This window comes from Juglans microcarpa x Juglans regia, chromosome 1D, assembly GCF_004785595.1.
Source record: "Juglans microcarpa x Juglans regia isolate MS1-56 chromosome 1D, Jm3101_v1.0, whole genome shotgun sequence".
NCBI classification, from domain to species: Eukaryota; Viridiplantae; Streptophyta; class Magnoliopsida; order Fagales; family Juglandaceae; genus Juglans; species Juglans microcarpa x Juglans regia.
This window is the reverse complement of record NC_054594.1, coordinates 41374178-41386778: the sequence shown is the minus strand read 5'-3', so window position 1 is coordinate 41386778 and position 12601 is coordinate 41374178. Positions and strand designations below refer to the sequence as shown.

General features: G+C 36.6%; 1 protein-coding gene and 1 non-coding gene across 2 annotated transcripts in view; both read left to right on the top strand.

Annotated features, from left to right (window-relative positions):
- The window catches only part of LOC121247577 (midasin), an 83761-nt gene extending 72652 nt beyond the window's left edge, over positions 1 to 11109 (top strand). Inside the window, 22 exon segments of the mRNA XM_041145948.1 lie at positions 36 to 158; positions 1629 to 1710; positions 1798 to 1922; positions 2007 to 2171; positions 2896 to 2971; positions 3046 to 3158; positions 3618 to 3697; positions 3793 to 3906; positions 4131 to 4199; positions 4327 to 4483; positions 4851 to 5017; positions 5115 to 5224; positions 5328 to 5560; positions 5667 to 5912; positions 6291 to 6423; positions 6426 to 6508; positions 6662 to 6820; positions 6916 to 7140; positions 7400 to 7669; positions 7762 to 7905; positions 8039 to 8245; positions 8337 to 11109. Of these exon segments, the coding sequence (XP_041001882.1) occupies positions 36 to 158; positions 1629 to 1710; positions 1798 to 1922; positions 2007 to 2171; positions 2896 to 2971; positions 3046 to 3158; positions 3618 to 3697; positions 3793 to 3906; positions 4131 to 4199; positions 4327 to 4483; positions 4851 to 5017; positions 5115 to 5224; positions 5328 to 5560; positions 5667 to 5912; positions 6291 to 6423; positions 6426 to 6508; positions 6662 to 6820; positions 6916 to 7140; positions 7400 to 7669; positions 7762 to 7905; positions 8039 to 8245; positions 8337 to 10775 (5520 nt within the window). The 3' untranslated portion in view covers positions 10776 to 11109.
- On the top strand, positions 2542 to 2673 carry LOC121243536. Its single transcript, XR_005936174.1, has one exon. It is a non-coding gene; the product is annotated as a small nucleolar RNA snoR111 (small nucleolar RNA).
- Positions 11110 to 12601: the final 1492 nt, after the last annotated feature.

The window sequence follows — 12601 nt, the reverse complement described above, 5'->3', positions numbered from 1 at the left end:
TTATTTGAACCTCAAAAATACCTTTGTACTCTTAGAATGAAGCTCACAAGGAACCAGAAACTTCAGAGGAAGAATGGAATGTTGTAGAGGAGTCCTTCCTGAATAACATGGTCCATGTTCACAATCAATTATTTGGTTCAAATAATCTTGTCCTCGCTGTAAGTTACCTTGAATACTCGAGATTTACTTGAAGTTCCAAAATTTGTAACGCTGATATTTGATGCAAGCCTTATGCTTAATCTGCAATATTTCACCTCATACATGCCACATCTTTGTATGTTTCAATTTCATGATTTTAGTCCCATTTGTCAAAAATAATATTGCAAATTTAATCAACAATAAAGAGAAGTGCATAGGCAATATTCTATGGTTAAAAATTAATTTGCACAAAATAAGGTTTTGTAAAACTAAGTCATTAATTTAATTCTTTTTTTTTTCTGCTTAATAGTTCATTCATCAATTTCTTCATAACAATGTCTCAAAAGACAGTTAAACCGGTCTTCAGTATTGTCAATATTGAAAGAGTGAAACTTATTTTCAAAATTCTATGTATTTTAGTACTTCTACTGACATCTTGTGTATCTCTTTCATTGCTGTTGGATATGCCTTTTTGCACAAGGTTATGCCCTTCAGGCTTCAATGGAAAATTAATTAAAGAGGGGTGTTTGAAGTTAAAGTGTCCTACGGTGCATTGATTTCCCTTGACAATATTGCTGTCCTATGCAAGTCCATTTCGAGGAGCAAGGCCCCTTGAGAACGGTTCTTTGTAGGACAGCTAAACTAGGAAAAATCCTAACCTCGGGGTACTTAAGGAAGATACATATTGTAATTAATAGATTTGTTTAGCACACAAATTGTGGAAAGCTGTTTTTGGTCTATTTGGGTTATATTGTATGATGCCGAGAAGGATGGTAGACCCAACAGCATACTGGATAGGATAATTTGATAGTCACCAAAATGAGACCATGTGGAAAGTGATTCTGGCCTGTTCAGCGTGTTGTGTATGCAGAGAAAGAAATGAGCATAGTTTTGAAGACTGCTTAAGGAAAATGGCGGACCTGAAAGCTTTCTTGCTCACTTGTGTTTCTGTAGCTATAGATTTTAGGATTTTCTAAAATTGTTCGGTTACCAAAAATGTTGGAAATATTGGAGAATTTTGAGAATTTGTTTGAGATTAGGTTTTGGGAAAGGAAAGAGAAAATTGAGTAAAAATCTTTTTTAAAATATGTATTGTATTGGAGTTTGTGAAAGTGGATAGATAATGCTGAAAAGTTGTTTGAATATAATTTTTAAAGATTATTTTGTCTTGAAGTTTGTAACAGTTGTATTGATTTTTGTGTTTGAGTAATGATTAGTTGAAATTTTGAAATACAAACGTTTTTTGAGACTTAAAGTTTGTTTGATTTGGAAAAAAATTTGAAAATTTTTGGAAATTTCTAATGAACCAAACATGGCTTAAAATCTCTTTATATTTTCTACTTAGGTGTATTTGATGTACACTCCTGTGTACTTGGATAGTGTCATTTTGCTAATTAATAAAGCTCATCTTACTTATCCAAAGTATTTGTGGTGTGTGTTTGAGAACTTCATGCACATGCCTCCCCTAATATATTGTTTCTTCAATTTAGCCGGGAACTTTCAAAGTATCTGATGCAGATAGATTGCTTTCCTTCACTGACTCCTATAGATTGGGAGTGGGGATGATTAAAGGTATTGTTGAACATTCCAACTTCTTGGATGAATATCTTATTTTTTTATGCCCTTGAGAGAACATCATGACCTTTGTTTTTTCCCCAGGTTTGGGGAGTTTATTTTTGTCTAGTTTAGATGCTAAACTTGTGCCAGAGCACTTGTTACGTCTTTGTTTGGAGCACGATGATAAAACATCTAGGACATCAGCATACAAATACAATTTTTACAAGGTCTCGCAAACTTTTTGGTGCCTTAGAATAACAATTTTTGTTCTCTATCGCATATATCCTGACTTTGTTTCATCCCTTTTATAGGATTCAAATGCTCCTCTTATGGCTAAAATGGTGAAATTGCTTACTGGTCTTCAACATCAGATTCTTTCCCTTTTGAATGAATGGGAGGATCACCATGGCCTTGGTAAAATCTTGGATGTGATTGAGATGCTCTTGAATATTCCTCTGAGCACTCCTTTAGCTAAGGTAGCGCTCTTGCTACTTTTTAATGTTTTCTTCAGAATGCCTCTTATAGATTTCATAAGATTTAGTACAGACTTCCGAGCAACTTGAGTGGTCCATATGATGTTATTTTAAAGGGTGCACTAGCGTTATTGAACCTATTCCGTGAAATTATAACTCTTAATTGTATCATATAAAACCATTCAACCATGAGTGGTTCCCTTTACAATTCAATTCTCAAGTTTAAGCGCCTCCGTTCTTCTCTACAAATAAATGAAATGTAAGTGTTATGTTTTCTGATGGGGTTTAGGGATCTCTAAACCTTGTCTGATAATCGCTCATATTTGGGATTTTCTTTCGTTTTTCTTTTCAAATCAAAGCTTCTGTTCGGTTTAATAGAAAAGGTGAGACAGCTCTGTGTCTCCTGCGTTCAGAAGAACATTGAGGTATAGCAAAAATCAATGTCCGAGATATCATTTTGGTCATCATCTTTTTTATTGGCAATTCGATTCTTGCTCGTCCACATTTGTTACTTTCATTGTTTCTTTTTACATGTCAAAAAAAATTCTCAAGTTTAATCTTGGGCTTTGAAACCAGCCTCTTGGAGTCTTATGGAATTACTCTGCCCATCCAGGCTTGTGTGTTTGTGTCTGTGTGTTTATATGTCCTTCAAAGACTTGACGCTCCTTTGGTAGTTCACTTTTTCCCTCCCAAGTTTCTAATTAGATGTGCTTTTTCTTCTGCGAAGGCTCTTGCAGGATTGCAATTCCTACTTAACAGGGCCCTGGTGTTACAAGAAAATGGCTCAAAATTCTCTCTCTCTGGTAAGAAGTTTCCTTTTCTTAGTTCTTGCTGCATTTATAACGATGTGCTTATGTTATTATATAAATGCATTTAGATCAATTGGAGCCCATCCATTTATTGGTGTCCTCATGGAAAAAGATGGAATTTGGCTCTTGGCCTGCCCTGCTTGACGAGGTGCAAGATCAGTATGAGATCAATGCTGGAAAGGTAAATTATATGTATTTATTTTTGTAAAGACTAAATATAATGCATTGCAATTGCTGAGGGAAAAAATTGAACTTATGTGCCACTTAATTGCTGAGGAAAATAATACCCATATAAACTGGTTTCTTCTGTTCCTACCTGTTTCCATAGTTTACCTGTTTGGAAATTGTTTTTCAGATTTAACTAGCTAGTTTTTTCAATTGACTCAAGTTTGTGTACAACTGTGGCATAATGAATTGTGCTTCGGTACTATCAAACAAGTGTTGACAATTTGTAACATTATTCATCATATAGTTAAGACCAATAAGACATTCATCAAAATAGCTTGTAGGGCTATATTTATGACTTTCGTGGTATAATGCAAGCTACCATATTTGGCTTAATATCCTTTTCTTCTTAAATCGAGAACCTCAATGTCAACTTTTGTATGACTAATTTGGTACTTCTGCCTCATTGTTGCAGTTATGGTTTCCTCTGTATTCAGTTATTCAACACAGACATTCCCCTGATATGGTTGGATATAATCTATCTACGATCCAAAGGCATGTTTAATTATTTTCCAGCGTGAATCATGTTTAAGAATGCTTCAATTGGGATTTTTTTTAGATTCATTGTTTCTGAGTCATATAACTTGCAGTTTGGAGGAGTTCATTCACACATCCAGCATTGGTGAATTTAAGAAACGCCTTCAAATTCTTTTTGCTTTCCTTGGTCAGTTTAGTACTGGTAGATGCCTGAATATGTATTCAAGGTAAGACTAAACCTTGTGCCTTATCTATTTTTCGTCTTTTTAAAATTAAAGTAAAAAATGACAACCAAAATTATATGGAAGAAGTTATCTTCTACTTTTTCCATATTTTACATTTATTATGGAAGCCGATACATCATCTCTAAGTATAATGCTGCCCATATTATATCAATGATGTAGACCTTCTGTTTGTTTGAAGCATTCTAATTGTTAATTGATTGTGCCAGTCCTTCAGACGTGGAAACTCTGAAGATCTTATACAATGTGGTTGGATTTTATGTGCAATTCTTGCCAACGTGAGTTTTTTTCACTTGTTGCGCCTTGAATAATCCTCCTTTCATGAAGATCGTTGAGGTTGTTTTGGTGGGTAATAATGTTTTCTTTCTTTTTCTTTTTCTTTTTTTTTTTTCTTTTTTACTTCAGTGTTTTGGAACACATAAAAGCTAATAGAAGAAATATTGAGGTAGAGCTGAAAGAGCTTCTAAAACTATGTGGATGGGAGCATTCTGAGAGTTTGGTGTCTATCGAAAACTCAAAAAGGACCCGTCATAAGCTCAAGAAGCTTATACAGAAGTACACTGTGAGTAACGAGCTGACCGTTTCTTCCATGTATTAGTTTGTTCACTTAATTTCTGAGATTAGCATATGTCAAATTTGTAAACGTCGACGGTAGACAGCATCCACAGGTCTTGAACCCTAATTTTACAGAATTTTGCTATTACTTCATTTCATTAGCCTGTCAACACATTTCTGTCAGATGTGATTTCTCGTTTAGTGATTAGTTTTTCCACTGAATGTTTCTTTCTGCGCATATAAAGAAGTCTTTTGCGTGGCCAGAGTAAGAGCCTGAGTTTTTCAATTGTTGCCAAAGATGGAGGGTTGCCGCTAATGTCTATATTCAAGTATATATATTAGTAATGGCATCTCTGTTGTTTTTGTTCATATAGGATTTTCTGCAGCAGCCTGTAATGCTTTTCCTTAACCAAGATGCACTACAAAGCGGAGCAAAAGCTCAATTTCTGCATGGTCAATTGCTCCTTAATGAAATTTCAGTCAAAACTATTGGGATTCCGAATGCTTCTTTTGATATGACACTGTTCCATGATGAAGACAGGTTAATACTTATGTCCGATCAAGGCATTTTTTTGTGCTCAAGCCTTTATTAAAAAATACGTGATTCTTTATTCTTTTACATGGTTTTTCTAATACAGGTCCATATGGTTTGCTGATTGGAGGAAAAAAATAGATTATGCTTTGCAAAAGTTGCACCTTGAGAAAGCTGAATATGATAATCAATTCTTACACTTCAGGGGTGCTGAAGGTTTTCCCCCCATTATTTCCTTGTTATTTTTCTTATTTGTTGGTTCTTCAGCTAGATTTCTACTTTGGCGATTTCCCATCTTATGAACTTGTACTTTGTGCAGAGGTCACAAGTAGTTTAAGACAGTGCTCGGCTTCCCAATCTGCGCCCCTCTTGTACCAGGATCAATGGAAGGCTGTGTGGTGGACAATTGAGAAAATATATAGGACTGTAGTTGATTGTGGTGATCTATGGAAGGATACAAACAAAAGTCTGGGGAAGAGGAGGGCCTTTTCGGAGCTTCTAAAGCTCTTAGAGAGCAGTGGATTGTCTAGGCACAAGTCTGTGTTTATGGAGGTAATATAAATTGTATGCTAGGGCATTAGTTGTTGTAGGATTTATATGCTTTTATATTACCATACAAGCTAAATGTTGGTTACCTTTAATTACGGGCACTTTATAGGACCAACATAAATCTTGGTGGTTCCTTGAGCCATCATACGATATACAGCACCTGCTGCTGACACAAAATAGACTGGCTTCTGAAGCTTCAGATGTTGCTGCTGCCAGCCAATCTCAAAGTTTTCCATGTGAGTTTTTGGTTACTGAATGGAAAACAGGCAATGAATACTACTTTAAGAGCATAGCATCAGTGCTGCTTGTGCAGCAGATTTGCCTGAACTCCCACAAAGATATTACCCGTGAACAGGTAAATTTCTTTAGCTAAATATCAGTTAAAAACGACTTTTTTCTTGTTTGTTTGATTTGGTTTAAGAATGAGCCAAGTTTCACTCATTGTTTAATTAATTACCATACTCGATTGTGTTGCCAAGTTGATACTATCCCCTTTTACTTTTTAATATATCCTGCTTGACAAGGAAATCTGATTGGTTTAGCTGCTGTGAGAATGCTAACTTTACAATTTGGTTTATGTTTCATTGAGTTTGTAATTGACCATTTAAAATCATCAGTGGACTGCACACTTGACCGATATTCTCTCTCTGGTTGGGCCTTGCTTGTTTGTCAAGGGTATATATAATAATTGTCTTGCTTTGTGTAGCTGTTTGTAATTTCTTGTTTCCTGTAGATTGATAGGTCCAGTGCGTTTCTCAACCAGCTCATTGATATACAACAGAAGCAACAGGTTGCTGCCAATGATTTTGGGAAGCAATTGAAGCGCATTAGGGAATGCATTTCTAATTTGGAAAATCTATATAAGAACCCCCATCAACTGATATTAAAATTTTTGGTGTGTGCTCTGTTCAAAATCAGCATGCCACCTTGAAATGTCTGTGGCAGCAGAAGGTAAGTTCTCATCCTGGAATCTGGCGGGGCAAATGTTTTATTTTAGCTTGTCATATGACAAGTTTTGAGCTTGAGATTATATTTTGAAAAAAATAATCCTTGGTATTTTCTTCACCTTTATCCTGAGCATTTGTTGATAAATTTTCGCTGCAGCAACTCTTTGATGATCTGTGTGCTGTGATGTATGAAGAATCACTGTTGCTTAAAACATTTGCAAATACGCATCTGAACACTTGTCAAAGTGTCAAAGCTGCTGCAAATAGGATTCTTGATTTCATCGGGAAATTTCTTCCAGATTTTCAGAAATCGAAGGTTCAAAATTTTTTTCTTCGTGTTTTTTACTTTACTAATACAGTATTTCCCCCATCATAGTCACGATAACTCTACCAATGAAAAATCTGTGACAGGAATTGTTGGATTACTACCTCCTTGGCCGCAATGGAGCAATAACAACACTTGCTGGTTCCTCACACTGTTGTGTTATTACAAGACAGATGGAACAGTTGGTTTCTGAGAACTTCCAGGCCATAAAGGAGTTTGAGAAGCATCTTTCAGTTGTCCGTGAGCAAGATGTGGATAGAAGCTCAGTTAAAGAGGCTTTGCTGAGTCATTTTGAAGAATTATTCAAGAAGGTATCTATGTGTGGTTTTTGTGTTTTTCTTTTTTTTCTTCTGACGGTATGTGCTTTTTCTTCTTCTGACACTTATAGGTTGCTCATTACTTGATCTTTGAGCATATTTGTTGATTGATGTTAAGTTTTATTATGACAAATATAATGAGTAAATTCTTTGGGAATCTTGTCTTAATACAAGTAGTAAATAACTTTGTTGTCTACGTTCCATCTATTTCATTGTCCGAAAGAGAACTTGAAAATTCTACTTAATTTTGCAGGGAAGATTGATCGAAGAAGAGCATACTTCCATGCTGTCAGCAGATGCACATACTGAGGAAAATTGTTTCAAGTTTGGTGAAGCCCTTAACTCTACATTCGAACATATTACCGATGTGTTGCAGAAAATCGGTTCATCAAGTTCTGATCGTAGCCTTCCAGAAGAGTCAGTTGGGAACATTACATCCTGGAAATTTCTGTTTGATTTTTTTGTAGCTGATCTGAGATTGGATCTACTATGTGATAAGCTTCTCAAAACTTTATTTTGTGAGGTAAGTTATTTGCTGCATTCTTTGATTTATTGTCTTGCCTGTTCTGCTTTTAAATTTGTAATTTGGTGAATCATCTTATGTGCTGTGCTCAGGAAATACTAGTGAATCATTCGGGCAATAATATTAGTAGTAAGTTCCATGTTGGAGTTCAAGTTCAGCATCTACATGTCCTTCTGAACCTAATATTAAACTTTGGCGATGCTCTCCTTCAAGATCTTTTAGCCATGTACAGAACAGTAAGTTGATTACCTTTTAGTCCTGCAAGATTTGTTTTGACAAATTTTACATATTTTAAAATCATGATTTAGCCATGGCAGCAAACTTCAAATTGTAAACCGCCGTGACTCAGATTGGTATTTTTCCATGCAGGTTTCTGTGGTGACCCATGTCCTTGCAAATGTTTTAGCTTCCTTATATTCCAAAGGGTTTGGCATCTCTGCCAAAGATGAGCTGGATGACACTACCCACAATATGCCTCAAGATGTAAGTGGAACAGGAATGGGGGAGGGTGCTGGAATGAATGATGTCAGTGATCAGATAACCGATGAAGATCAGCTGCTTGGGGCTTTGGAAAAGGTATATTGTCTTAAGTGTTTCCTTTTCCTTCCATTGCAATATAATGCTCGAGTGTCTCAATTTTTTTTTTCTCGAATAAATGTTTATACAGTCAAGTGAAGAACAAGATGCCTCAAATGAAATCCCAAATAAGAATGAGAAGGGGATTGAGATGGAACAGGATTTTGCAGCTGATACATATAGCATTAGTGGGGACTCTGCAGAAGAAAACAATGAAAATAGTGAAGATGAGCAGTTAGAGTCCACAATGGGGGAAACTGGAGCTAGCAGTGAAGTAGTTGACGAGAAACTTTGGAACAAGGATGAAGATGACAAACCCAGTGATACAAATGAAAAGTATGAATCCGGTTCTTCTGTTAAGGATCAGGATACAAGTTGTAGGGAGCTTAGGGCAAAGGAAGATTGTGCTGCTACTTCTGATGAACCTGGAGAGCTTAATTCTGATGAACTTGATAAACTTGATGATGAGATTAGAAGTGAGGACAACCTTATTGACAGAGAGAACACAGAAGATGTGAACCTGGATAAAGAAGAGGCATTTGCTGACCCTACAGGGTTAAAGCTTGATGAATCGAATCAGTGTTCTGATGATAATATGGACACGGATGAAACAGACAGTGCAGATCCTTTAGGGAATGAGGAATTTGATGAGAAGGGAGACCCAGAGCAAGAAAATACGTGTCCAGAAGATGAAACTAATGGAGAGACAGAGACAGAACAAGTGGGTGGAAGCCCCAAAAAGGATGATCTTGAGAGGGATCACAAAGAGAATGTTGAGATGAATTCAACTGAACCTAGTAACAATGTGTTTGAACCAGGAATTTCTGACTTTCCTACTGATCGTATGCCCAATGCAGAATCTGCAACACAACCAAAGGGTGACTCTCATGCATCAGATTCAAGAAATATAGCACCAGAATCAAACTGGTCTAGTGGTGATGATGCTTATAATGACCTTGCTCCTTCGAGAGGCTTACCTTCCACCAATACCACTGAAATGGATTTTGCTATGGCTGACTCATCAACTACTGGGAGACTCACTGATGATCCATCAAAAAGTCAATTGCCCCAACATGAATCTTCATCTACACAGAAAACACAACCAAACCCTTATCGGAGTGTTGGGGATGCCCTTGAGGAATGGAAAGAAAGGGTCAAAGTGTCTGTTGATCTTCAGGCAGATAATTTAGAGGCACAGGTTGAGATGGAGGATGATAATGCAGAAGAATATGGATATGTGTCTGAGTTTGAAAAAGGAACCGCGCAGGCCTTGGGACCTGCAATAACTGAGCAGGTTGACAGAAATGTCAATGGCAATAAGCCAGAAGCAGATTGTCCTACAGTGCATAGAGATGACATTACTGATATGGAGATTGAGAATCAAAATTCTGAAGCACACCCTCTCAGGAGCCATGCCTCAGTCCACACAAAAAAGATTGAAGAGCATATGCATTTATCAGGTTTGGAGAAGTCGCCTGATGAGGGATCTGAAGAACTTCAAAGCCATGATGATGGTAATACCAGCAGCCTGTCTGAGAGTTTGGTCTCTGTCAAGAAGGCTTTTTTGGAAGGCATACAACAATTCACTAAACTTTCTGTAATTGATGATGAGTTGGGAAAGGCCCAAGATCCCATGGAAGTCTCCAATGACAAGAATGATAATGCTACTGCTCTCTGGAGAAGATATGAACTGCTGACAACAAGGTTGTCCCAGGAACTGGCTGAACAATTGCGTCTTGTTATGGAACCAACTCTTGCAAGCAAGCTCCAAGGGGATTATAAAACTGGGAAGCGAATAAACATGAAGAAGGTAATTCCATACATTGCAAGTCATTACCGAAAAGATAAAATATGGCTGAGGCGGACCCGACCTAACAAACGTGATTACCAAGTTGTTATTGCTGTGGATGATTCCCGTAGCATGTCCGAAAGTTGCTGTGGTGATGTTGCTATTGAAGCTTTGGTGACAGTATGCCGTGCCATGTCTCATCTGGAAATGGGAAACTTGGCTGTTGCAAGCTTTGGGAAGAAAGGTAATATAAGGTTGCTGCATGATTTTGATCAGCCATTTTCTGGGGAGGCCGGGATCAAGATGATCTCCAGTTTAACATTCAAGCAGGAGAACACTATCGCAGATGAACCAGTGGTTGATCTGCTTCAGTATTTGAACAACATGCTGGATGTCGCTGTTGCTAATGCACGACTCCCTTCCGGACAGAACCCATTACAGCAGCTTGTTTTGATTATTGCAGATGGTCGGTTCCATGAGAAGGAAAACTTGAAGCGCTGTGTTAGAGATGCCTTGAGTAGGAAGCGTATGGTTGCATTTCTACTCCTTGATAGTCCGCAAGAATCAATCATGGACCTCATGGAAGCATCTTTTGAGGGTGGCGCCGTTAAGTTTTCAAAGTATATGGATTCTTTTCCCTTCCCATACTACATCGTGCTAAGGAACATCAAAGCACTTCCTAGGACCCTTTCTGACTTACTTAGACAGTGGTTTGAGCTTATGCCGTATTGGAGGGACTAAATTTGTTGAGCGTGGCAATGGCTGCACAACTTGTTTGGGCCCCAATTGATGTGGTTAGCCGAAGGATGGTTCAAGGTGGTGTTAATTGCGGCCCTGGTGGCGGTAAACCTGAATTCAACTGTTGCTAACGCATCGGCGTGTAAATAACTTAATGGGATCGATGCATTTAGGAAGATTTTAAATACGGATGTACCAAGGGGATTGTATAGGGGGTTTGGTATACCATTTTGACGTATAAACCATCTCAATTGACGCTCAAATCCGGTGTAATAATCTGAATGTGAGGTATGCCGATGTGGAAAGACACGCATGGATATCTGATTTCTTCCGGGCCTATGGTTGTGTGAACTGCATTGCAATCTCTCTCTCTTTTTGTTTTATTTTTTCTTTTTATCAGCAAACATATATTGAAAATCATCTCAAAGGGTGGATGACAATCATCTCAAAAAAGTCAAAACGCAAGGCAGGGTATACTGATCAGGTAGGGGCTTACAGCGTGCACATCCCCTTCCCTATAAATTTTCCTACATTTTGGCTAAAAAATGCTATTCCTAAAATTTTACTCATATTTCAAAAATTTTCTCCATCTCATTTTCTATCATTTTTCCATTCTATTAAAATAATCTTTCTATTCTTTCTTTATTAATTTTTTCTCACTTCTATTTAGGGGTGGGCAGTGGGGCGGTCTAACTCCAGCGAGGCCGCCCCCACATAATTATTTATTTTATATATATATATATATATATATATATATATATACACATTTATAAATATTTGTTATTGCTTTTACTATATATAAATATAGTAATATGTATTACGTATAGTTTTTACTTAATACTTTTGTGCAAGTTATAGTGTAGCCTAATAGCCTCCTATATAAAAGTCATTAGACTAAATTATAACTTACACAAAATATACACTAACAAATTTAAAAACTATTATTAGTTTTTAAATTTTAGTTATATTTACGAATTTAAATTTTTAATTGAAGTCTAAAAATGTATTTTTGATCACTTTTAGACTCATGAATAATTTTTAAACCCAATGGGCCATAAGTACTACAGGGGCAGGATGCGAGAGTATAAACACCACCCCCTGCATATGTGGGGGTGGGGTGCGGGAAAGGGTCAACCCTACTCCCGCATATGCGGGTAGCACCTCTATTTCTAGTTACAATCTTAACTATTCGTTTACCTTTTTCTTTATGATTTAAACACTGATTTTTTTTTTACTGATACTATAATAGTTTTGAAATTATTATGGTTTTAAAAACAATAAAACTTTTTATAAAAATTCACATTTTCCAAGGGATTGATTGCCAAATCAAACGGCAAAAGGGGACTGGAAACATGCATATTCGAATCAAACACTTTAGCATGAGTCGTAGGTCATTATGGGCCCGTGTATTGGTCGGTATCTTTCCATTTTTAAATCATATCCTATTTATAAATATCGTTGCATATATATATATATATATATATGAAAATTTTTATTTTCAACACATCTCACTTTCATCCGATGAGATGGCATTGCCGATTAATCTTTATATTTCTTCTTTGAAAAAATAAATGATCATTTAAAAATGATAAAAGTATCACATTATACATAATAAAATGAAAGTGTGGTTTATAACTATATATATATATATATATATATATATATATAGAGAGAGAGAGAGAGAGGCGCGAGTGTGTATTTGTTTCCACCACACATGATACGCGCGCGTTGTTGCTGGTTTATGTAATAACATACGATTAGTTCCAATTACAGTAAAGCATCTTTTTGGATTCCCTCTCTTATATTTCTGCCTTGAAGCTGTAAATGTC